A 26,904-nucleotide genomic window follows, 5' to 3' on the forward strand; every position below is an offset into this window, starting at 1 on the left:
TCTCATTGCAGCAGTCTATGGCTAAAACTAATCTCAGCACCCAGCCACCAAACAGCTGCAGTTGTGCACATAACCTTGTTTGAAACATTAAACATAGATGCTGGTAGCCTTACCTGCAACAGACCAATACAGTCCCTTTTGGTGGCTTGGCTGCTGTGACAAGGTTTACTCCTGTGAGAGAAGTAAGGGATAGTAATGTTAGGCACCTTTACTTCAGCTTTACTTCAACTAAGTTGATTTGGGGTTGCTTGGAAGTTCCAAGGTCCTATCTTTGTCCCAGTTGGTCTTAGAGGATAAGATACAGAAACGTGTCTTAGGGTCACATAAAAGATAGAACAACAAACGATGAACCATCAGCAACCTGAAATAAACCATGGAAACAGGTCTGATTTTGGATTCTATGGTTTTGCCATCCTTTTCTAAACTAGTTGCAATTTTCAGTGAACCCTTAGCACTGTTTATTGCCACTGATACTCTTGTAGCAGGCTATGCTTCCTTCTGGTTTTGAATCTTTCTAGTCTCTGCTTTCTCATGCAGTCATCTCCCACAGTTTGTGCAGTAGCCAGCTTTGTCCTTGATTTAAATAGTTGTTTTCCCTTGCTACTGTTGGCTCCTTGTCTATTTATAGAGAAAGCTCTCAGCGTTGGGCTTGCTGCATAAACACGTGGGTGAGTGAGGAAGGGAAACCTCTCGTCTGAGTTTCCCTCATGTTCTCTGGGTCATCCTGGCAGATATTCTATGCATCTTATTTGCATGAATTGCATCAGCTCCACCTCGTTAGGGTCTAAACTCTTAGGCACAGCATAGAGTTTATCTGCTTCATGCCAGCATTGGCTTACTGTTCTGCAGCTCCAATGGCATCTGAACTGCCATGACCAGCCTGTTATCTCCGCCCTCTGTGCACACCCATGCTGATGGTATTAATGTCTGCATGGAAGCAGCATCACTGCCTCTCTGTCAGACCTTACCTACCACAGCATTGTCCTTAGCGCAGCTGGGTGGACAACCTCATCCTTCAGATAGAGCTGAGGTAGCTCTGTAGTTAAGATCCATCCTCCTAGAGGTATTCTATGTGTATACATTCAGATAGGATAGGCCTGCCCTGTGTTATACAACATTTGTCATATGTACCTTCAAAAACACAGTATCTTGCTAGTGCCCCAGAAGCTTGTCGTAATACAGTATTCTTGGCTTTTCTCTGCACAGAATGAAATAAACTTGCATGTATGTTTATACACATTTAAAGCGATAGAACAGCTTGTTGATAGCACACAAGGAGCTGATTACTGAAGGGTTCTGTCTGGTTGAGTACCAGAAGAGATACTTCTGAGCTGATCAGAATGATAGGAAGCATCTCCCCTGTCCCAGGTTTTGGCTGCTTAATGCCGTACGTAAAGAACCAAATACTCCTCCCTTGGCAGCTAGTGAATTGAATTTAGGGATGAGTAATTCTTGCAGCTGATTGTTGAACAGTATTCTTATTTTCCAGCACTGAATTACTCATCCTGCTTTGTTAGAGATTCGTCTGGAATTTCTTAGTCTTCCATAATTACTAATTTGTCATTGCACTGCTTACCACACTTTTCATATGGTTAAGTAAGGTTGAGTAATTTTTTTATAGGGAAGATATAAAGGATTGCTGGTATTTATTTTTCTATGGACTTAGAAAAATATGCTTCTTCTGAAAGAGCCTAAGGATTGCCTGGCCCATCTATTCCTACTGTGTTATATATATGTATATATGTATATATATATATATACACACACACACATACATTGTATGTATATATATATATACACACACACATACATTGTATGTGTATATATATATACACATGTATATATACATATATATTATATATAAAGTGTGTATATATATACATATATATTTACATATACATACACACACTTATAAATATATATATACACACACATACTTGTAGCAATTAAGCAGGGCTTGAAATTAGTACACTCAATAGTCTCATTTGTTTGCTTCCCAAGCTTCTTCTAAGTGAAAATGATATACATCTCGAGATGAAGAACTAAGGCATTGCAGCAAATGCTGAAGTTGATTTATGGATTCTGTGGAATAGCTTTAACCATGTGGGCATTCGTACTGAATCTCTAGATGTGGTGCCAGCCTTTGGGTGGGGTTACACAAGCTGTTAACCCACACAGCCACTGCAGAAAGCAGCGTTGCTGATTGGGAGAATAATACAGCCCTAAAAACAGTTTCAGACAAGATCATAAAACTTGTTCAGCTGTGTGCTGTATAGAGGGTGCTGTCCTGGAATGCCTGCTGTGATGAGCAAGCATTTTGCAGACAGAGGGGAGCAGAACAAATGCACCATCTGAACAGGAGTACTGACCTGTAAAATACCCACTTAAGTTTCAAAGCTCAAATGATAATCGCAACCAGAAGGGAACACTGAAGTCAGCACAGGACAAAAGCCTCAGTTAGACAAGAATAATTTAGACTGAGATACGAATCAGTTCCATTTTGTGGTGAAGCTGAGAGACTTGCTAAGATTAGCGAGACACTCAGTGCGCAGGAGGAGCAGCTCGCTGAGTGTTTTGCTTGGTTGCTATGGCAATGCTTTGGTTTTGAGACTTGGCTTTGAGTGCTCCATGCTCGTTAGTGGTAAGAGCATATGTTGGTACTATCATTTGTCATGGCAGCACAAGAAGATCAGGAAACAGCAACACCAACTTTCCTAAGTGTGCGGTATTACATTTAAAGAGATTCCTAGGCATCAGATAGAAGAGCAGTAATCATCCTCCACAAGCCGATGATTCTGTACGCAGTGTTTACTAAGGCAGCATAACACATGCTGTGATGGAACAGGCTACAATCTATACAACTTGCAGTCTATGAGGATGTGTAGCTTTTTTTGTTTCAACCAAAAAGGTGTTTGTTGTATACCTGTTGGTACAGACCTGCTGATTAAAATGATACCTGACCACTATAATCACAGCATCCAAAATGCAGTCATACCGATAGTTACTGCTTTGACATTTGTTTCAGAAAGTACCATACTTAGAGAGCTCTGCTACCTCTTTTTTTTTTGGCAAGGTGAATGTGAATGCATAACATCTAAGAATCCAGCTCTGTATCATAAGCAAAATTTACTTCAACCAAAACAAGCTTTGGGCTCAGTGCAGGAGTTAATCGGATGGAGTTTATCTCCACAACACAGCTCAGAAAATGGAAGCTTTAAAAGCTAAGACAATGCAAAGCCTGACCTCTCAGCTGACCAGTAATAAAACAACACTAAAATGAAAATATTTCCTCATATGGAATGCCTTGCTCATAGAAAAACAAACTCGGGCTTAGCATGCTGTTTAACTTCTTGGGGTGGGGCAAGGAAGGAGAAATCTTAACTGGAACAAGAATCTGTATGTTTTTGCAATGAAAAGTATTTTCCGTGGCAGTGACTCATACTGTAACTGGAGGCTTTCTTCAAACTATGTTGTCTGGCCAGCTTGCTGTGAGAGTACCGAGGTTCTAGAGACATACAGAAACATACTGCGGTGCAAAAACCAGTAAGGCTGCACAGTGATTACTTTCTCTGCTCATGTATTAAGAATCTTTAAAAGCAAACAAGCGAAAAACAACCACAAAAACCCACAAGAATTCTTTTTCTGTGTATACGGTCCATTTTTAGAATTGGGCTGCTAAATGCATAGCAACACTGCCAAAAGAGCCATACAAACGCATGGCAATGCTCTACTCCTGCCAAATCAGGAAGCTGTCAAACTAAATTCCACTCACATCTAAACAGAACAGAAATTAAGTCTTTTATCTTTGTGCATCCCTGTGCAGTTGGAATCTGCAGCATTCTCAGATGCCTGGTTCTCATCAGTCCTACCAACTTAGCACAGAAAACTCCCCTGTTGACAGGTGGGCCTGCTGCAGAAGAATGACAGCTCCTGCAAATTAGTAACTAGCCAAGCCTCAAAACAGGACTAACTGCTGGCCCATCTTCAAAGTTACCCACCCATGCCACAGAGGGCAGGAACTTCCTGTCAGGGAACTGAAATCCACACTGTGAGCTGAACCTGACATCATAAAAAAAGAAACATTTTAGCAGATAAACTAGAATAATGTGCCCAGTGAAGCTGGTTCAAGTCAGATTTCCCTCGTCTCATTTATAACAGCCACACTACAAGCCATTCCTACCACAGCTATTCAGTGCTCAGTTCTACTCAATATATAAAAGCTGCTCAGAACAGGATACTTTCAGCCTCCAATCTACAAGCTGTCCCTATTCTGGTGTACGCATATGGGTGAGAAGTAGGTGTTTCAGTTGAAAGCACTTTGATACTTTATTAGCCTTGGGGCTTTTTCCCTAGTTCACTTGGTATAAAAGTTTCACGTCTGTTACAATAAAGTTAACAGCAACCTGTGACTGTACTGCAAGGAAAAAGGAGATTCTGCATGAGCTTCAGTCAAACTACTCTTCGTTCACTTGTTCATACTGCATCCTCCATGTGAAGTGTGAGGGGGCTCATCTCTCCTTTAGCATTTTGGTTCCCCGTTAAAACTGTACAGAACTGTCCTTAACTATTTAACATCCCTATATCAATAAACAACACATCAGGTGCCTGCAGGAGCAGTACTGGCATCATTCTGGCAGAACAGCCTTATGTACATAACCTGGTGAAGTCTGAGTAACTATGCGGGCTAAATCAACACACAATGTCCTGGTTCTGGTAGGGCTGGAGGGGCAGAGTTCACTCCTGCTCAGCAGGGTTTGGGGCTTCAGACTTGGCTGGCTCCAGCAGTGCCCTGGAGGAAGCCTTCCCCAGAGCATACCCTACAAGGCCAGGAGGGACCACCACCCTCAGGCAGGACAGTCAGTGACACTGTGGGGTTTGCTCTTGATCAAGGCTCCACAAAAGCTTAACTGCTCCTCTGAAAGATCGGAGTAAGACCTGCCACAAAAACATACATGTTTTATCTTCAGCTGTTGTGATGGACTTCAACAGATCCTATATTTCAAATATTCATTCCTTTGAGAGAGGTTCTTGGAAGCCCAGAAATAACACCTTCACATCTGCCTAAGCCAGAAACTGGTTAATTTGCCTTTGGAGGCCTCCCTTCCCCCATATACACACTGAATTTAAATTCTATTCTGTGGAGGACCAGGCCTTTCTTTTCCGCATTGAACAGGCGTAAGAAAGCAGAGCTTGGCCCTCAGTTTTGAGCAGCACTCAGTTCCTCTGAAACCGGGATGGTTTCCAGATCATTCAGGCCTGGCTTTCACAGAGGCACAGCGCTTTAGTCTGGATAATGTATGCCAGCCTTTTTCACTCCTAAGGACCTGAACATGGTCTTCTCTTTGCATAATAAGGAATTAGTGATGCCTTGTCCTAGCATCTAAAGGACATTCTGTGCCTGCTACAATCCACCGTGAAACTTGGCAAAACCTGCTGCCAAGGATTTGGGAAACGGAGGGAGAAGAGAATAAATCCTCCAGAGTTCTGTTGTCTAGTTAGTGATGTAGGAGAGAAGCTTGGATAGAAGCTTGGGTAAAAGCTCACACATAGCTAGAGGATTAGTTTTTCCTGTCCCATGACATCGGACATTGTGTTGGTCTTAAACTTCAATCTTTAGGCATATATGCATCCTACTGTTTTGGCTAGGGAAGTTTCCATTATTCAGCTACCACCAGAACGTGTGTATTTTAACATCAAATTCAGTCAATTTACTCTGCAGCTACAACCCATTTTTATAAGATGTGCAAGCATCAGGCAGGTGACAGATCTCCCTGCTGCTGTGTAATCATTTCCTTCCAAGTTCTGGACAATTTCAAAGGCTGACATCTCTTAATTTTTACACCCTTGCTGCTGTCAGACCACAGCAGTTTGCTCCAACTTGCCTCAAGACCATTTGTCAGCACATGTTGCTGGATGACTAAGAGGAGGAAACGCAGTTGAGGGCAGTCTTTCACACACTGTGGGGTGGGTGGCCTAGTCACACATGAACTGGCTGGGACAGTTATTCCATCAACATGTTTTGAACAGATTTGAATGAGAGGAGTGGCTTGCAGCTTTCTGTTACCTGGCAGCACCTAGTAGTCAGAGCTCTGGTGATGCATATGGTTTTGTTGGACTACAGCCAACGCATGGCAACTTAGCAGGAGCTTGCACTACTCTAGCAAGATCTTAATTTCTAATGTGTATCAATAAGTTGCATTCAGAGACACAGTTGATCTTGTATAAACAATGAATGAAGTTAAAAGCTAAAGATCTTACAGAATGCTGATGAGCCTTACCAGCCTCTCAAGAGCTCTGCTGTAGATTACCTATCAGCCTGGTTTGTCTTCCTCTCAAGGCTGATTGCTTCTGTTCAACTACTTAACGTAATTGCTGAAGTCTTGAATTCTAGCTAAAAAAAAACCACTGATAAATAAGTAAGTAGGAGACTGGAGGGTCGAAAAACTTAAAGCAACTAAGTTAATAAATACAGGCCTGGGGTTAACCTTCTCAATTTATAATCATCTGTGAAGCTGTTCCATTAATTCCTTTTCCCTCCTGTCTTCTGCAGGTATTCGTTACAGTTTGGATGTTAGTGTGGATGAAGTGAAAGCCTTAGCATCTCTAATGACATACAAATGTGCTGTGGTTGGTAAGTGATGATTTTTCAAGCAAAGACGCAGTCTTTTAATTGCTATCAGCACTAATGTAACATGGAGAAAAGCATTAGAATGATTAAGTTTTAAGCACTAATCTGGTTAAGATATTTAGCAAATTAGGAAACAAATATATAGGGACAAAAACAAATTGCGTGTACTCCCTCTGCTGTTACTGCTGACACCTAAGCCTGAATAAAGTTGCATTTTCATTTGCTAAGTCCAAATTCCAGTAGCTTCTTCCCTGTAAAAATAATGCTCCTTCAACTCAAATGCATATGAAACTCTTATTAGTAAGGCTGATAATTTTAGGGGAACAGATAGAGGCTGTAAAGGATTCACACAGGGAAGCCATGGAGATGGAGGAGTGATAAATGTTTTTTTTTTGCTTTTTTTACAGGTTATAATGAAGTACATTTCATACATGACTACTCAAGTGTAGGACAGGTTGCAGAGAATCTGTACCTTATCTGATTGCAAACAGTACCTCATTGAGCATAGAGGTGCATCACTTAGGACTCCTAAAATTGAGTTAAAACTGTAACATACAAACTGTAGCACCTTGTAGAAGTAAGTTAAGCACAAAACCTTGCAACATAGGAAATTCAAACAATGATCTTTGGAATCTGAAAGGCAAATTTCAAGCTGCCCTTGGAAGACTTCCTGTTTTTAATAAGACCCAGTTCAGATTACAGCTTACACTTGTGAAGACCTAAATGTGGCAAAAACTCCATTCTCATCAGGAAAAAAAACAAACAAACGTATTTGCTCACACATTATTGATGTGCTCTGCCTTCACTGTCAGATAAATAAAATTATTTTCCTTCACATTCCTGTAGATGTGCCATTTGGTGGAGCAAAGGCTGGTGTGAAGATCAATCCCAAGAACTACACAGTAAGCGTAATCATAGATTAAAAAAAGTTCACTGCAGTACTGAAGCCTGACAGCTTCAGTACTTCAGCTCTTGCTGGCTATGAGGGTATTACTGACCACTTGAGACTTCCTGCCACTTCTGCCTCTGTAGAGGCAGAGTTTAGCTGGTGCTTGCTGGTACAAAACAGATCTGTGTTTCTAAGTTGAATCCTTCAGTTACTTAGTTGTTACTTTTTTCTCCAAATCAGAAGATTGCAAGTAATTTTGGACCTGATTAGTAACAATATCAACTTAAAAAACAAAACCTTACGTTTAACTGTTTCCAGAAAAGAAGTTAGTATTTCCTCTTTGTATTGACAAATAGTGTTATGTTTCATTAAACCTTTTAATATTTTGTTCCAGTGTAAATAGTAACAAACTTGGCTTATGAAAAGCTTATTGCACGCTCGCCTTTTTTCCTTAATTAAAGTAGCTTGTATAGGAAAGATTCCTGAAGTATATAGCAGATATTCTAAGCTCAAAACTCTGTGAGGATTTGTGCAAAGTAATTAAGCTGTGTTGATTACATAATGTAACCACCAGGCTGGCTATTGCTGTCACTAGGTATAAATCTCTCATATAGGATATCAGATTTGTGCGATGGAAATCTCTGCACAGGTGGCTCTTCCTGTGCTGCACTCCTAAGTTGTCAAGGATCAGAATGTACAGCAAGAAAGTCCAACATTTCCTTGTACTGTCTGAACACCAAGGGTATGTTAGGGAATGGCATATAAACTATATAGGCACATGAATCATTCTTATTAAAAAGTGTGTCTTTCTTATACTTGGGCATAGGCTTTATCAAGTAGTCATGAACACTAATGATACCTTAAAATGTTTATTACGTTTTCTTCATAGGACAATGAATTGGAAAAGATCACAAGAAGGTTTACCATGGAGCTGGCAAAGAAAGGTTTCATTGGTATGTTGCATTTAATTTCTATTGTAAAGATTTTGGAATCCTACTGTTCATTAGCAGCAGCTACTAAACAATAAGCTTAAAATAACTGTTTTTGAGATCTGTAAGTAATTTCAGTGTAAGAGCTCAAGCAAAACACTGCCAAGAATTGAGTCATTGCGACCTAATGTTAAAGGAACTGTATCTTAGTTTTTCTTTGTGAGCTGTGTTCTACTCTGAAAAGCCACAAGATCTGAGCTCACAGGATCCAAAATGACTCACATTTCTCTTCAAAACCTTATAAAAGTTGTGACCAAACCTGTTGCAATGCTGATTTCTAGTATTAAGCTGTTTCACTGTAACTGTAGTCTCAGTTGAGGCTTTGGCATACATCTGAGGAAACAGAGGAAGGAAATGGAAGATCCACCCCAGAGAAAGTTGATGACTTCACCCATGACAACCACAAGCTGCAGGGGAAAAATATAGGTGCCTACTCTAACAGAACCTATGGTTGTCACTATGTAGTTTTCCACAAGCCACCACCAAATACTTACAAAACAACGTTGTAGAGACTGAGTTGGATTTAAGATCACGCTGAGACATTTTAAATAGGTGGTGTAAACACTAAATTTAGTTGCCTAGAAAAAAAAAATAGGACTTGCTTCTATTGCAACAGATGTGTGAAAGTTCTCTCGAAAGCCTAAGAAAGATAGAATGTCTCTTGAAAGCTAAGAAAAATCAAATGTGTGAGCTACAGTACAGTGACTAGGAGTGGCCTATCCTCAACTTTTAAATAAGAACCTTAAACTCAGCCAGATGCAAAAAGACAATTCTAATGCAAGAAAAATTAACAGCACAGTATACAGATATCATACCTAAATACTGCCCTTCTTGTTACAGTGATGATCCTTCAAGAGGTAAAACTGCGCTTTTGATGGGTTATTTTACTCTGAGTTGTGACAGACTGATCTTTATCTTACTGAACATCTTGTGTGTAAGGCTGATGGTTTTGACAGCGTTATACAAATGCATGACACAACACTTAGAACTGAACTCAGAAGAATCAGTTCCTTAATAATGATCAGAGGATGAAGCAGGAAAACAGCTCTCCTCAGCCAAGCCCTATTCAATTCCCATAATAATTCCCATAATAATGTTTTAAGGTAACTGTTCAGGTGTGATCCTTAAAAACTGTTTTCACTGTTGCCAACAGGTCCTGGAGTTGATGTGCCTGCTCCTGATATGAGCACAGGGGAGAGGGAGATGTCCTGGATTGCTGACACTTACGCCAGTACAATAGGACACTATGTAAGTTTTTTGCAGAGGCTTTCAAATTTGAGAGCTTTCTTAGACTTTGCAGAAATATTTACATCTGGAAATTTATTATCATTATGCTTAACCATGATGTTTTATTTATGTGGATCTAAATATATTTTCAAAAGCTGTTACAACTTAATTGATACAAGGTTTTTAGATTCAAGTGACTGAGGGGGAAGGAAGGAAGCAGGCTAAGAGACAAAAATGACTTGAGCAAAACTAAAGCTAACTATAACTCAGGGGAAAAAAAAAGGTGGAAAGGACTGCAACTACCTGAGTGGAAAGATTCCTCTGATGAGTGAGAGCTATCTGAGGTATCTACAGACTTGATTAGTCAGTGGATGCGCAGGATGTGTTCATGGAGCTTGAAGTGAAAAGGTAAAGTCAAATGAAAGAATTAGATGGGTAGTGTCTGTTTGAAACCTGACATATGAAGTCAGAAAGATGGAGAAGCAAGGAGAACACTGCTGCACCGGGGAAAAGGGTTAAAATATAAGCGCAGGTTCAGAGTGTCAGAACTTCACTAGCTAAGTTCAGAGACTAACACAGAAGTCTTCAATTCCAACACCCCCCCCCCAAAAAAAAAAAAAACCAACAAAAAAACTGCACAGTTTCCTTATTGTAAGAAACATGGAATTGCATGAGTTGGAAGGAACCTCAAAGATCATCTAATCCTGACACTGTGCTGCAGGCAGGATCACTTAATCAAGCATTAAATCAGGTCACCCAGGACCCTATCCAGCCTGGCCTTGAAAACCTCCAGGGATGGGGCACCTACAGCCCCTTTGGGCAACCCTTACCAGCACCCTGCTGCCACCTAAGTGAAAAATTTCCCTCTGACATCAAATCTCAATCACCCCTCTTTTAGTTTAAAACTGTCCTCTTTTGTCCTATCACTACCTACCCATGTATAAAAAGGGAGCTTATGGTAGGAGATAAAATATAATTATTGGAAGGCCTTCTCTTCTTCAAGCTGAAGCAAAGCTATGGACTTCATTTTTATCCTGAGGTGTGCTAATTTTCCACCCCTCAACCTCCCCAAATCAACAGTCATTTATATACATGGCTTTAAGACGACTGGAACCTACCCTCAGCTCAGTCTGTGTTTTCTTGCCAAACCATGCAAGTCTTTAACTGCCACGTTAACTGTTCCAGAAAATCCATCCCAAGTTTCCAGATCATTGAACTGAATATGGCTAAAGTTCTTGATTAAATTAATCCTTTCCACTCTTCTAGACTTCCTGTCCCCAGGTCTGATATGACATGTGAAGGGACTTTAAGTACACTCTCATTTATGATGGAGGACTGTAATTAGAGTTTTTATAACAACTACTTCCTCCTTTGTAAATGCACAAAGACAAAAAAAAAAAAAGCCAAACAAAGTATTTTCAGCCTAAAGAACAGAATGAAAATCTGGTTATACTTTAGAACACCGTGCCAATTTGTTCTCTTGCAAACCACCACCACAAATCTTGTTTATAGTGGATATGCCACCAGAGGGAGCGTACAGCTTAATGAGAAGAATGCAGCTACATCTAAGGAAACTGAATTAGTAAATTTATGTCATGTCCACCATGGCTTTCATTTCTTTCAAAAAGGGGCTGTTAAATACTATGGTTAACTCACTATCATTTCCCAACAATAAAAAGTTCTAGCTTCCGTTACGTCTATAGTTGTTTCCTGCCATTTTGCCACCGCTTTTATCTGCACCTTTCCTTCCTTTCACCAAGCATCTTGCACTCATGCCACAGGCATGCAAATGTATTTGGCACAAGTATTGGGAGGGAGCCTCCCAGTGTCTATGCTGCTGGCAAATGAGAAAGCCATCCGGCTGCTGGCAGACTCATTACTGTGGATTCCCTTTCATCCCTGCTCTTTCACTCACATTGGGTGCCAAGGCACTGTCTGACCGTGCCTCAGGGGTGTGGGAGCATGGGAACCAGTGGTGACAGAAGAGCAAGGCCCAGCAGTTTGTCATTTAGAAGTTTTTTTTTTCCTCCAACTACTAATTTCAATTGAAGAAATTCATTCTGGTTTTAAGTAGCCTACTTTTTCCTTGGTTGGCTCTCTAGCATGTATAAAGTAAGAGTCTTGATTGTATATACTGTTTTTCTGAATGGAAAGCAGTAAAATATCTTACTTTCCTGTATGATCTCCATACTGTTAACTTCCCCCAGAGATCAAGTTATACTTGTGTTCCTCAAACAGGAAGGTATTGGACATGTAGTTCCTAAACTGAATTTGTTATAAAGGAACACTAAACACGACTTACAAATGATTAACTAGCTTTAGCTGGGACTAGTCCAAGGATATGTCTGAGCCCTTTAGAAGGCTGAAATGTCAGGAGTAGTAATGATGAAAAGTGTGGCTATAATAGGAGTGAATATTGAGAAACATCCCTCAAAGCTTCTTGATTTATTAAAGATCTGCTTTGTGCTAACAGTGCAATAAGATGTCGCTAATTAACTTCAATGCAACACTTCAATGCAACAGAAAATTTGCAGAACATGTCCCAGTTGTGTAACTTCCCTGTCATCTGCAAGAGTACTTCTGAGAAGCTGCTCACACAAGCTGAGGAAAGAAAACCAACTTACTAACTAGATGCATATACGCTATATGATGTTCCAATTCAGTCAATACCTTATCCCTGAGGGGTACAAAGTTTCCCATTCCAACTACAATTTGATTACTTGAATAACTCACAACTCCTTCACTGTTTTACAGGATATTAATGCACATGCATGTGTAACTGGTAAGCCTATCAGCCAGGGTGGGATCCACGGACGGATATCTGCAACTGGTCGTGGCCTCTTCCACGGAATTGAGAATTTCATCAATGAAGCATCATATATGAGTATATTAGGAATGACTCCTGGATTTGGAGACAAAACATTTGCTGTTCAGGTAATGTTTTTTCTTCCAGCAGCAGGGAAAAACATGATTAAGAAAGTTTCAACAGAGCTACTCTTAAAAAGGGCTGTAGCAATAAACCCTGTTAGGGTTTTATGACTTCTGAGTTAACCTTTACCCTCAAAGTTTAGAAATGCTTTTCAAGCAACATAGGTGCCCTTTAATTTGGACTGTTTTATAAGAACAGACCTTATAATGGCACTCTATAGGCATAAAGCCAAAACTCCGATCTTTATGAGCATTGGCTGCAAAGAGCCAAGTGAAACACTATTACAGGAGTTCCACGAACTACAGAGCTGTGCACTTTTAAATGAGCTGTGACACTGTTTCTGCCTACACTACATTTATTGTAATGAAAAGAAAGAGGAAGAGAGGGAAATTCTTATCCTATGGAATGAACAGTTGGAAAAGTAAAAAACACCAACACCCTGTCCTAAGCTTATAGGGCTGCATATTCATCTTCAGCATTCATAAAGCTTATGCAGGCTCTAATGGTTGGATTTTGAAAGGCTTTAGTATTCAGTAACAAACATTATAACTCTTAAAACTTCAAAGAATCACCATGTTCTATCCACCAGCTTTGAGCAGAATGCTAAATTTAGTGTTTGAGGGATTACTTTGAGTACCAGTATATCAGTTCTTAGAAACACTGTAACTAATTTGTCCTCTAGTTAACCAGTGGGCTCACACAAACATCTCTGCCCTGCACTGAGACAGCATCCCACTATCCCCACACTTCTACAATAGGGAGTAATGACTTAAGGCTGGTTTTCTGGAGGGGTTGTAGGTTTTCTTTTGTAGTGGATTTTTTGTTAACAAAATGCATGATTACCTACATTTTAACGGTCTATTTTGTACAGGACAGCTCCAAAAGTGTTAAAGAAATAACATAAGCTTTCATATTAAAACATAACTAGCAGGAACCTATTTATTTATTTTCCAGGAGAGCTTTATAACCATAAGCTTTAGACACATGGAATATTTCTTAGCCTGCAAATGTTAGTCTGAACTCGGAATGGTTATACAAAAACCCATGAATCCCTCTTTAAACCACATCAGTTATAGGATACATAGCTGTAATATTTTCATGTTAATAAAAAACAACATTTTAAATCTTTCACAGTAATGTTAACAATTCTCTTGTCTTTATCCAACACAAAGAACTCAGCACAATTTTGCGCTGCCAGCTAAAGCACATAATTGGTCCGAATACTACTGTAGAAATAACACACAGATTTCTTCCATCTTTCCTAGGCACATTATCAGATGCCAAGATGAACCAATTTAGAGTTTTTCGAATCTATACAAACCCAACTAATAATCATCATTTTAGTGGAAGGGTTGATGACTACTTCTTTTCTCTTTTCACTTTCAGGGATTTGGTAATGTGGGCTTACATTCTATGAGATACTTGCACCGTTTTGGAGCTAAATGTGTCGCTGTTGGAGAATTTAATGGTTCTATCTGGAATCCTGATGGAATTGACCCAAAGGAACTAGAAGATTACAAATTGGTATGAAACATAGTTAATGCATGAATACTTGAATTTTTGCCAGCTCTGCAAACACGCAAGATTACTATAGACTGGTATGAAATAGATAGTTTGCTCTGAAGGTAGTGCCTCATATAACACCCTGACATCTGCTGAAAAAGCAAGCTATAGGCAATCCAGGAGGCTTCTGGAGCGTATCAAGAATAACTTCCTGAGCCACATAATAGATGCCCCACCAGGGGGGTGAAACACTAGACCTGTTGCTCACCAGTTCACATGAACTGATTAGTGACATCAAGATCAGAGGCTGCCTGGGCTGTAGTTACCGTGTTACGGAGGAGTTCACGCTCCTGAGGGGAATCAGGCAGAGTGAAATCCAGGAAGCTTAATTTTAGGAAAAGCAGTTCCCAGATCTTCAGGTCAGTGGTTGAAGAACTCCTGAGGGACAGATCTTCATCAGTGACATCAACAGTGGGATCAAGTCTACCTTCAGCAAGTTTGCAGATGACACCAAGCTGTGCAGCGCAGCCAACACACAAGGGATAGGATACCATTCAGAGAGACCCAGGTGAACCTCATGAGGTCCTTCATATCCAAGTGCTAGGTCTGATAGGGGCCTTTCAGGATCTAAAAGGGGAGCTGTAAGAAGGAAGGAGACAGACTCTTCAGAAGGGTCTTTTGTGACCGGACAAGGAGAAATGATTTTGAACAAAAAGGGGAGAGATTTAGGTTAGCTTTAAGGACATGTTTCTTTTTCCCAATCAGGGTCATGAGGCAGTGCCACAAGTTGCACAGAAGGGTGATGGAAGCCCCATCCATTAAAGGTCAGGCTGGTCCAGGCTCTGAGGAAGTTGTAGATGTCTCTGTTCATTGCAGGGAACTTGGACTAGATAACCTTTAAGGGTCTCTTCCAACTCAGACAATTCTATGATTCCATGTAGAGTTCTTAAGGAGGTTATTTCAGGTGGCATCTTTTACACAGGAAGCATCTGAATGTCTTCTTCACCCCCACACCCTTTCTCAGAAAGTTGGAAAGACCCTCAACTATATGAAGGCTGTTGCTGTAGTACTGAATTTCCACAACTGGTACTTCTGAATTTCATGTGATGTAACTTATCCTGTGCATAACAGACTAGTGGATCATTTGATTACTTGAAATAGATAATATTTGTCCTGTATTCTAAGAGTTGAGAGGAACAGCAGCACTTTTATTCCAGAGCCCAGACATTTAACAGTGTCTTGGGCCAAAAAGCAATTATGTCTTAATCATATTGGACTGCGGTACAAGACTTGCAGATAAAACACAAAAAACAAACTAAGCAAAGATAGCACTTATCATCCCTACCTTTCTAGAGTTGTTACTTCTTAATTCCCTTTTTTAAGTTAGAAGGAGGGAAGTAAATTGAGTACATGCACTGAAGCTACCCTGGTTTGTTTCCTTCCGACAGCAACATGGGACAATCATGGGCTTCCCTAAAGCACAGAAGCTGGAGGGCAGTATTCTGGAAACAGACTGTGACATTCTCATCCCTGCTGCAAGTGAAAAGCAGTTGACTAAGGCCAACGCTCACAAGGTCAAAGCAAAAGTAAGTCAGAGAACTCAAATGCAAATGAAAAATAGAGAAAGCCAGCATTCAATAATTAATGTGGACAGAAACATACACTTGTCAAGTTAGCAATTACTCTGTTGTGATTCCTTTCAGATTATTGCTGAAGGTGCCAATGGACCTACAACTCCTGAAGCTGACAAAATCTTCTTGGAGAGGAATATCATGGTTATTCCTGTAAGATTCTATTCTGACCTTTGATTTTCATCAGTGAGTAATATTTCAGTGAACAACAAACAGCTAGTGTCTGGGAAGCAAGCATTAGTGTTGCTTAAGATTTGTAACAATTACATAAAGAAACTTCATTGCAACTCCAAGTGCCCAAAGAATTTCATGAAACCTAAATGCTCAGAAGAGGTAACTACGCACAGCTATTGTGTAAGTCTGTAGCTTGGCTTGTTTGTTTGTTACTTGATGTTTGGTCACCTAAGTAGGCCGCTAAGCAAAGAAAGAATGCCAAGTCAACACACCAGCCAGTTTGTAAAAATTGGTCTATGGGTTGAATTAAAGTTGTCTAGAATGGTAACTTTGAAGAATGAGATCTATAAGTATGACAGTATCCTCTTCTCCAAACGTAGAGAGCATCCTGATCAAGCAGTGTGCCTAAAAGGCTTGGCTGATCCATCTTAACTTGTTGAGCTAGCCTAAGAAAATTCTTTTTTCTGTTGAATAATTATGCTAAAATAGAATAGTCGAGCATACCTGAACTTCATATAGTCTCAAGTCCTTAAATCAGTAGGATTAATCCCCTAAACATCAGGAGGGATATACTTTGTCAAGTAGGAACAACAGCTGGATTGTCTTCCCGTACAGTGGTTTAGTAATTTGTAAATCATACTTGCCCTCCCTTAGTAGGAAGGAACTGTCTTTATCTAATGATCACATTTCAACACACTTACTGTTTCCTTGCAGGATCTTTACCTGAATGCAGGTGGTGTAACAGTATCCTATTTTGAGTGGCTGAAAAACTTGAACCACGTCAGCTACGGCCGCTTGACTTTTAAATATGAAAGGGATTCAAACTACCACTTGCTCAGTAAGTGCACTGTTCTTTCATTCGCTGTTTAATTGGTAGGATGGAGTAGCAAACAGCACATGAGAAAGAAGTATTGAGCTATTTCAAATTCACATTAGTTTCCTCTAAGTCTGTTGCTACTGCATCTTAAAGAGCAAAAAAGATTTAATAGGGTAACTCATGACTGAGGATAAACGCATACTTCATCAGTTATGTTTTAATTCATGAAGTGATGGCTTTCCTTGGATTTTTGAAAATAATCAACTTTGTGAACTTGTCAACTATTATTTAAGTGTCTTTCAGTTGAATATATGAAAAGTATTTGGAGTTTGAATGGCTTGTTAAAAGATGCATCAGTTCAAAAATAGAAGCACATTACCAGAGAAGACCTGCTAAAATTATAAATAAGCTTTTTTCTCAGTGATAGGAGATTGATTCATAGCTTTAACTTAGTCTTATTATTTTCCTGATGCTTTCTCTGTCAGCTTAATCAGTTCAGTAAGATGTAAATGAAACTCAGCTGCTTACTATATGAAGTGGTCCTGTAGGAATATTACTAATATTGAAGTAATTCTCCTATAAAAACAACAAAAAAACCCCAACATCTTCCTATTTTGTAGGAAACAAAATTAAGGTGACCCTTCTCTCAGCCCTGCTCTGAGTCTGCATTTCATGCTATGGAATGCTGGAAGATTTGCAAACAAATCCTTTTGTTAGTTGTCCTTTCCTTGTCCATTACATTGCCTTTGCTTGTTTTCCTTTGTAGTGTCTGTACAGGAAAGCTTGGAGAGAAAATTTGGGAAACATGGTGGAACTATTCCAGTTGTGCCTACAGCAGAATTTCAAGATAGGATATCAGTAAGTAGTTGCTGTGTTGACCTTTTTTATAAACTGTAGCTGTATCCTGATATTGCAAGTGCAAAGTCTTACCTTAGTACTGTTAACTAGAAGGCCAAACAATTAACGGAAGCAAGTGATCTGAACTGTTTAAGAATACAGGAAGTAAGCCACTTTTTCCCTTTTGCTGAGCCACATGCAAACATCTCCAATATTGTTATAGAGCTTCAATTTTAATACTCATTCTGTTTGTTCTGCTCATGAAGCAGCAGGATTGCTTCTGACAGATCCTTGGCGATACCAGGTGAAGTATTTGCAGGTAGGCCAATAGTCATATACAGAAAGAGGAATGGAACTCACCCAGCTGGTGAAGGGGATCTCTGGCTGTGCAGCATTCCTTCTCAGGAACCAACCTAGGACTGTGAGATACTCTCCCCTCAGTAGCTGGCCCTTATATGAGCCCAGCAAGCCTCCACCCTCAGTCCACCCACTCTGGTGACATGGGGAGCACAAGTGCAATCAATTTGCCCATGCTCCCTGGGCCAGCCAAACCCCTTCACCAGGTGATCAGTCACCAATTCAAGTCAAGACCTAATAGTTTCCCTGCTGTGTTCATGTCTATTCTGTAGTGTTAGATGGGTATTTGAAGTACTACCCTGATTTCTGAGTTAGTACTCTCCATAGTAGCTGTTATGGTGCTGTGATTCGCATTTAGAATGAAAATAGCCTTGATAACACTGGTGTTTCAGTTGTTACTGAGTAGTGCTTACACCTATCTCCTATTAGAAAAGTATGAAGTACCATCTCTTCTTAAGCAAACAACACTATGGCAACTTGGATATTTTTCATCTATTACTACCTCAGATTTCAGAAGGAGTTAATCATATGAGGGTTGCATGTTGCTGTTCACCTAGCAGTCTGTTGCTCTGAGAAACTCCGTCTCCATCCATTTTTCAGATGGAGATGTGTGGATTTATTAACTGGGGGAAGGATGAGGAAGGCTTTCTGCTGATTTTTAAACCAACTAGTAAAGAGATGAATAAGTTGTTTTATTTCTTTCCCTGACACTTTTCTCCACAATATACTTGATAATCCTGCTGGCTAACCAAACCAGTACATAGATTGTATAATCTCTTTAAGTCCTGGCTATCAAAGTCCATCAAGCTTTTATAGCAAGAAATACTGCTTCAGAGACTATCAAAATTTATATTGGAAGTCTTGTTCATACAGTTCACCTGGGTTTTCTAGCTGCTTTCAAGACCAGTGGTGGGGCACTAACACAGTTACCAGAGATGCTGTGAATGCCCCATCCCTGGAGGTGTTCAAGGCCAAGTTGGATCAGGCCTGGTCTGGTTGTTGGCAACCCTGCCTGTGGGAACTAGGTGATCTTTAAAGCTCCCTTCCAATGCAAGTTATTTGATGATTCATTCCAAGAACAGCTTCATATAGCAGTTCTGTAAATTCAGGATAATACTGACAATGCTGTAGAACGTTCCTCTAAGACTTGAATTAATAGGCAAAAACAAGTCATCTAAATTTCGTGTTATCAAATGTGCACCAACACATGGTGGGAAAAATCTTGGTACAAAACAAGCTGTGAGCTGGTCTGTTTGAACTCAAAAGGAAGATCTGGAGGTAACAACTGAACATAGAATCACTCAGGTTGGAAAAGACCTTAAAGATCATCAAGTCCAACCACAACCTTACCATGCTACCCTAACACTAACAAACCTCTGCTGAATCATGTCCCTGAGCATAAGATTAGAAACGCGCAGCAACTAGAACACAAATACAGTGTTAGTAATCATTCTGAAGTAAAAAGATGACTGGCAGTGCCACCATTTAAGTCTGGAGCATGTCTGCTTTATCAACTCCGCATGCAGGTCTCATCTCTGTATCTTATATTGTTGTAATGTGGACAGTTCAGGAAAAAAACATAGAATAACCAAGGACACAGAAGCTGCACATGGATAAAACAACAAACTACTCCAGGTCCTATTAAACTGAATCAGTACAGAGATAGTAATCTATAAAATAAGACATATGAAAAGGGATGGATAAGAGCAACCATCATGGGATGGAGAAGCGAACAAGAATAAGGTTCTGTACCAATAAACAATCCCGGCAGTCATTTAAGCCGTAGAATACTTTGTCCAGGGATGTATGGAAGCTAAAAGTGATGGTGTTGGGTTTTTTTTATACATAAGCTCAGAAAAAGATAAGGCAAGTAATGAAGGGAAAAAATGAATTACAGAAACCACCAAAGCATCCTTCCCTCAGTAAATCAGGAGAGGCATGTGTGAACTTGGTTCACTGTCAGATGACAGGAATAAACTGATCTAGTATGGTGCTGGCGTTTGCAAAATGGGAAGAATAGCATAGTAAATACATTCAGAGGCTTGAAGTCACTTCTGTCACCTCTTCAACACAAGCCTTGCAAACTGACCTAATAATTTCTATGAGCCAAATGAGTATTAGTAAGTGATAGTAGTCAGAATGATGGAACACTAACGCTCTAACATCCCAAGTCAGGCCATTTCAATTATTTGTCATTCAGTGCATATACATTTCAAAGGGGTCTGAGTCATTCTGGAGTTGCACAAAGCTAACACATTTATCTATCAACTGAGGATCTACACCCTTCCTAAAACCTGCCTTCAAATTAATTCTAATCACTTCTGTAAGTTACTAATTTTTGAGTGTTTTTTGTTTAACACTTATGCCATGTTTTGAAACCTGAAAGCAGTAGTTACAGCATCACTGAAAACACTAGTATTGTGCAACTGGAAGCTTGATTTCACTGACTTCCCTCTAAGGTTTTTGGGTTGAGTTAACCATAATTAGCATTTCAAGCAATAGTAATGGCAGTTCAGTTTGTCTTAACATCAGCTGATACAAAAAAATGAGAGAGCAAGCTTCAGTAGCCACAAGAATTCTATCTGTTGTTTTGAAGATAGAGTTAGTACCTTCTTGAATGCATGAATAAGTCCTGACTGTACTGTGTATTGTTGCAGGGTGCATCTGAGAAGGATATTGTCCACTCTGGGTTGGCTTATACGATGGAGCGTTCTGCTCGAGTAAGTATCACTCCAATAAATCTAAGTGCATGAAAAGAACTTGTGCCTTTGCTACATTTCATTTAAAGCTGTTTCTCCCATAAAGCAGTGAAACTGCTTCTGATAAGTTCTGTACAATACTAGAAAAAGTATTATTTGTAATACCAACAGTCAAAAAGAGGAAAAAAAAGCTGACTCACCCATCTGGCGATGGATGTCCATCTGTCCATAAAGCACTCCCTCTCCAAAAAGGACCTTCATCAAAGAAATATTTACCCTTGTGAGGCTGGCCCTTAAATGAGCTGGAGGGGCTGGGAGGATGGACCCAGGGTCCACCCCTTCTAGTCACCTGAGAAGCACAGGTAAATTGCCTGCAGCTGTGCTCCCTGGGCCAGCCATACCCCTCCACTAGGTGCTCAGTCATCAGTTCAGGCTGTGACCTATCAGTTCCCTGACAAATGTATTCTGCAGAATTTATTAGGTATATACACAGTTTGTAGCTACTGTTCTCAAATGTTTCTGTTTTGTGCAGTGATGATCAGGCTTAACTGGACACAGAAAACATTGGAGTCTAATGTATGATATCAGGAAGTATTTTTAAGAGGAATCTATGGTGATTAGAAGCATATTAGTTGTTCTCTTGTACCTGACTAATAAGCGCTTAAGAACACCTTAGTTTAGCATCAGCAGTTTTAGACTGATCCCTTTATGAAGTTTTTCTAGTTAGCAGGTAAATGCTACTTGAAACTTTGTCTTTCCCTGTAGAGATTTGAGACCTCTTGAATCTTAGACTTAGAACTGAGAGACTTCAGACTACATTCTCAAATAATCTGAGCTCTGGTGACAACATTAGGGGATTTTAAGCTCCTGCTTGGATCCCGTAAGCAGAATCTGATGTAGTCCCTATGGGAAACTTGCAGAAATCTCATACAACCTTTTCTATTTCAGCAAATCATGCGTACTGCCATGAAGTACAACCTGGGTCTGGACCTGAGAACAGCTGCCTATGTCAATGCAATTGAGAAAGTCTTCAAAGTATACAACGAGGCTGGCCTGACCTTTACATAAGCAGGCTGACACTGCTCCTCGTTGTATCCCATCCCTCTTGCCGTAAATGTACCCTCTTCTTGGAAAAGCTTATCACAAGTTTACATGTAACCACAAAGATTTCTTTTCTTCTGACATTATAGTGGATTCTATTCTCAGTTAGTTTCAGTCCAGACTAGTCTTTTTCTACAATAAAAGTCCATGGATTAGGAAATTATATACAAGCATGTATCTGAAGATAACAGTTCATCAGCACTTGTGGGGGACGTCCTGGGTATTTCACCTACAAAACAAAATGGTACATTTTATGTATGAAAGAGTGGTCTTGCCACCTGAGCCACTTCTCAGACTTCAGATCAGATACTGTACTGGATGAGCACTTAGCTCATTATTACTTCATGCACTTTTGTTTAATGATATAATTTTGGCTTTGGCACTTTCAGTAAGGCCTTGTATGATCAATGCTGTGGCATTGTCAAAGGAAGAATGGGCCTCCAGCAGGGATTAACTTCGATAGGAGTCTAATTTTTTTTTGTAGTAAAGCTTCAGGCCTGATTCTCTCTAGGCAATGTTTATTTCTTTAACTGCTGCTGTTATAGGACTGCGTTCTATTGCTTGTTCAAGTTAGCTCGGCTACCACCACAAAGTATGTAGAGTTGACAAAACTGATATTTTTATAAGCTGAAACTATCGAGCAATTATAGTTACATTTTTAAATCAAGCATCTGTGTAATTATTCTGACTTCAGATTTTCTTTTTCTTCTTCTTTTTGTAAAGAAAATGGATAGTCTGACTTTGCTAAGCGATCATAACCTGTTTTTAACGTTCTTTGTCAGTCTTTTCCTCCCAGAGGCTTTTTCAAAATCAGATGCCGCCTCAGTGAACAACTACAGTGAAATACAGCCCAGAAATCATTGGCCAAACTACAGAGGAGCTGCAGTGCTGCTGTAAACTTCATCCACTGTCTTAACGCAGAGCTTCTTCTTTTTCTTGATTTTTTTCCCCATCAGAAGGTCGTGACAGTTTTGAATATATTCAGATACAACAGAATGGACCTCAACACAATACTGGATCAAGCACAGTTTATAAAGTCTAAGGCTTTTGTCCAGCCGAGTCCCCTTGAAGTGCCAGTTGTTATTTATGTAATGAAAATGAGTGTTTTTTTCTAAAAGACAACTAGTCCCTCCCAGAAACCTATGGTTTTTTTCTATCTACTTTGTAACTGCATAACATAACCTGGAGAAAAGAGCAGTTATTAAAAAAAAATTGACCTTTCCAAACCAACCATGCTGTTGTTTCACTGCTTTCTGTTTCACCTAAAAGCTTCCGCTGGTTACAACCAACCCATGCAATCCTCACAGTACACTCGCTAATTACAGATAGGTCTCGTGGACTTGGCAGTCAGCAGGGTGGTTGAAGCTAGATACATGTGTGATAGAGCAAATTCTCAGCTACAAAAAGCTGTTTTTCAGCGTAGTCACCACTGTTAGCTACATTGAGCAAAGAGCCTGGATGCGCCATGCTCATAAAAGTCTGCACCAGCAGAGGTAACCCACTGTCCCTGTCAGCGCTGATGAAACACCACCCACTCTCTCACTGTGCTCACATCCACTGCTTGGTCTCCATAAACGTTCAGCAAGCACCACACTTCATGTGATAGATATCCTCTTCTGCAATGGTGGTGTACGTTATAGGTTACACTGGTGCTGAGTGTAAGTGCAGTGCAGGGGTCAGTTCCAGCAGCATCAGATAGTTAAGAACGAGACGCCATGCTTTCATCACATTGTGTAGCACAAATCTCCCAAGTTCAGACAACAGCAAAAGGAGAAAGAAGCAGTAAAATTTCACACAGTTACTGTGAGCAACATCAGCCTTTTCCTAACCAGGGCTGAAGGAAACAGCACAGATTTGTAATGGCTCTGAGCCATGCCTACTGCCTGCAGCAAATAGTGTGGTGGGCACTCGTAGCCTCCCAGCAGCATGGATAAGGGTACCCACAGTGTTCACAGTTACCTCCTTCCTTGTGCTGTTACTGTTTTGGTGCCAGCATTGGTGTGAGTGTCACTGTACCATTTTACGACGCTTCCATACATCGTAAACACACTCGATCCTTCATCTGTGTAATTCCTAATTGCAATCTTACAGGTAAGATCCAAGCACGGAAGCATGCAGGTGCTTACCTTGTCCTGAAATCAAGTGCTCGGCTTGTGAGACTTGCTCTCATAGGCCCGTGACTTCAGCTCAGCAACTAAGTGGGAGAAAACTCCAAATCTCATGTTCTCGGCCCATTTGGATTGGGCCACTTACCTCATGCCCACACAGAGCCTTCCCTCAGCTCTGACAGTGTCTGGCTGCGCTAACAGCAACTTCAGCAGTCTGCTGGGCAGTAATCCCACCTTTCTACATCGCTGACTGTTCTAATGTGTGTATTCAGAGTAATCCCAAAGAACGCGTGCCAGACATGTACACTGGATGGGGTATTATTTATTTAAGAATACATTCCGTGGTGTTACACGATCTTCATTGTCCAAAGCTTTTGCCCCAGGAAGTTGCTTGATTCGCTACATTTTTTACAGCTTTTTCACCGGTTTCGGCGACCTTGTAGACTTCATCGAGAGCTTTTAAGAAAGAAAAACAAAGGTAACTGCAGCATCACTGCAGTATGTTCCCCTTCCCCACCAGGTGGGGGTCGGAGGGGAGGTGGAGAGGGGAAACCATAGAAGAGGTCTGACTGTGGCACAGTCCTGCATGGGCAGGGAAAGAGTGACCTCATTGCTGTTGGCTGGCCAGCCCTGGCACTGCTGCACAGCCCAGTTTGGAGCAGGCTGAAGCCCCTGTGGCTCCAGAGCCCTCAGATCAAAGCAGAAGTGCTGTGCTCTGGAATGGAAAGTGCTAAGAGAACTGGGCTCTGCCCTCCCACTGCAGTCACTGAGGGCAGCAACGTGGCTGGCAGGATCTCACAAGAGGATGGATGGGTGCTGAGACAGCGGCAAGGGACCCATGTGGTATTTCACTGGAATGACAGTGAAAGCAGCAGAAACGTGACCTTACCTTTCTGACCAGCATCCTTGGCCTGTTCCACTACTTGCTGCACAGTCTGGCCCACCGTGTTAACTGTGGAGTAAAACAGCATCAATTAAGTCAGCGATCACATCTCTGAAGATAGATTCTAAGAAGAAAAATCAGTCAAATGCAATTGTGGGTGAGCGACCTTCAGCTGAACCTGTCTTGTCTCATTCGCCCGGGCTCCATGTTGTACCATTTTTACCCAGTGCCCTGCCCAGCCCCACAGGCTGCATGATCAGCAGGGCTGCTCGTGCAGGAGGGCATGAGCACACCATGGGGACAGATGTGTGGGAGAAAGGACAGCATTGCAGTGGGCTGGGGCTGCCCAGAACTTCTCCAGGCTTGGGCTGAATTGCTCTCCAGCAAGCAGCAGGTGAGGCATTCAGGCTGTCTCAAACCAGTGGCCTACTTCACCCTGGGTTCGTAAGATATTTGTGCTGCATAAAGCTACATTTATTAGATGTACATCTATTATCATCGTGCATCCCCTTTTGGCACAGTTCACCGGCTGGTGGATGAGGTGGGATGAGGAAGATGCTTCCTGCAACAATCCCAGGTTACATCCCAGTTTACAGCTCCCTTAGGAGCTATTGGGCAGGTGCTAATTTTAGATACTAGCAAAGACCAGTTGTGCCACTCCAAACTTAGAAAGGCTCATGGGACTAAGCCTCCAGGGTATGTGCGGGCACAACTGAAGTAGTTTGGAGATGACGTAGTTAATGGTTGCAGAACCACCGGTTGGACGAGCTTATTCTAGTTTCAGAACCGGCACAAAACCCCTTTTTGTTTTCATTTAAAGAGAGATTTGGAGAATACCTCTGCTGATAGTGTTTCCAGGATTGGGAGCACCGTGGGGTGGGGATGTGAGTTGAGCACCTTGTGCTGTTACCTACTGTCACTCACCAAGGCAGGCATGAGACTGCCTGGGAGCTCAGTTGGGAAGAGGCAGTGCTGCGGTGTAGGGCTGCTGGGAAAACATATGTGGGGTTCAGGCCAAGGGCTGCCAAGGGTGTCTGAAGGGCTGGCTCAGCTGCCAGCATTTGGGGCAGAAGGGGAAGGACAGCTGCAACCTAAAAGTTCTGCTCTCAGAGTTGGTTGGCTCTTAAAACACTTAGTTCAATTACCTGTACACTGAGAGAACTTCTCAGCCCATTCAAGAAGACAAATGCCATGTCTAAAACTCCCACATCAGTCTTCTGTCATAGGAAAAAGTTGATAATGGTCCTCTAATGTTAAGAAATAGAGCAGGAACATGAAAGTCTCCACAGAACATGCATGTCTAGGGCTGCCGTAAAGCAAAAGCCAGAGGAATTTTTCATTTGCAAACATGAGTGCTTGCCCAATTCGTAGTGTTTTCCTTCCATGCTTCAGCATGAAGATGTTCTGAGAATCACCTCAAATTCTTTGGAAAAGGGGTCACCAGGAGTGGGTGACGGGTCTTTCCTCTTCCTAGTGAACTTGGCCCAGGGACAAGTAGTAAATAAGCAGCAGGCTTCCCGTTTGCTTCATTGAGCACTGCCTAGAGGATCTGCACATTAGAAGTAACATTAAGGAAGAAGACCTTAAAGTAGTATTTCCACTGCATTTGAGGTCACCTGCAGCGCCCAGTTTCACTCTGCATGGCATTAGGTAAACTCAGCTGCTCCTATTGTGTGAAGCACAGACTTCTGAGGAATTGCATCACAGCAGTCTTTGTGCGAGGGCTTTACGGACAGTGGCTCACCTAAATGGCACATTGCTTCATCCTGGGGCTGGAAGCATCACAGCACCAAGCAAGCTGCAGGTGCCCTGAGCCCAATGACTGCGCAAGGGCTTGGGGTAGGATGAGCAGCTACAGCATCAGCTGGGCACATCAAAGACCTCGGAGCTTCAAGAGGCAAATCCATCACGGTGTTGCAGAGCTCAAATTTAACACAGCTGTTCATGTTTTGAAAAAGTTGTGGAAAAGTTATGAAAAACCTAAACGGCCTCATTTTCCCTCTCAGCTCTCTGCCATCCCCATCCCTTCGGCACATCTGGCACTCACTTGGTGAAGGGGTGTGAGCAGCACCAGGAAGCCGGCATTTAATTCAGGTCCCTCACTCTCTCTAGCACCAGTGGGGTTTGAGAGC

The 26,904-nt window shown here is 41.2% G+C and overlaps 1 protein-coding gene across 1 annotated transcript in view; it reads left to right on the plus strand.

The window, feature by feature from the left end:
* The window catches only part of GLUD1 (glutamate dehydrogenase 1), a 28,047-nt gene extending 5,036 nt beyond the window's left edge, over positions 1-23,011 (plus strand). The window contains exons 2-13 of the mRNA XM_072341007.1: positions 6,551-6,631; positions 7,475-7,530; positions 8,407-8,470; positions 9,660-9,754; positions 12,488-12,667; positions 14,049-14,186; positions 15,614-15,751; positions 15,869-15,949; positions 16,685-16,808; positions 17,554-17,645; positions 20,639-20,701; positions 21,629-23,011. Of these exons, the coding sequence (XP_072197108.1) occupies positions 6,551-6,631; positions 7,475-7,530; positions 8,407-8,470; positions 9,660-9,754; positions 12,488-12,667; positions 14,049-14,186; positions 15,614-15,751; positions 15,869-15,949; positions 16,685-16,808; positions 17,554-17,645; positions 20,639-20,701; positions 21,629-21,748 (1,232 nt within the window). The 3' untranslated portion in view covers positions 21,749-23,011. The remainder of the gene's footprint in view (positions 1-6,550; positions 6,632-7,474; positions 7,531-8,406; positions 8,471-9,659; positions 9,755-12,487; positions 12,668-14,048; positions 14,187-15,613; positions 15,752-15,868; positions 15,950-16,684; positions 16,809-17,553; positions 17,646-20,638; positions 20,702-21,628) is intronic.
* Positions 23,012-26,904: the final 3,893 nt, after the last annotated feature.

The sequence above is a fragment of the Excalfactoria chinensis genome, chromosome 6, assembly GCF_039878825.1.
Source record: "Excalfactoria chinensis isolate bCotChi1 chromosome 6, bCotChi1.hap2, whole genome shotgun sequence".
Taxonomy (NCBI): Eukaryota; Metazoa; Chordata; class Aves; order Galliformes; family Phasianidae; genus Excalfactoria; species Excalfactoria chinensis.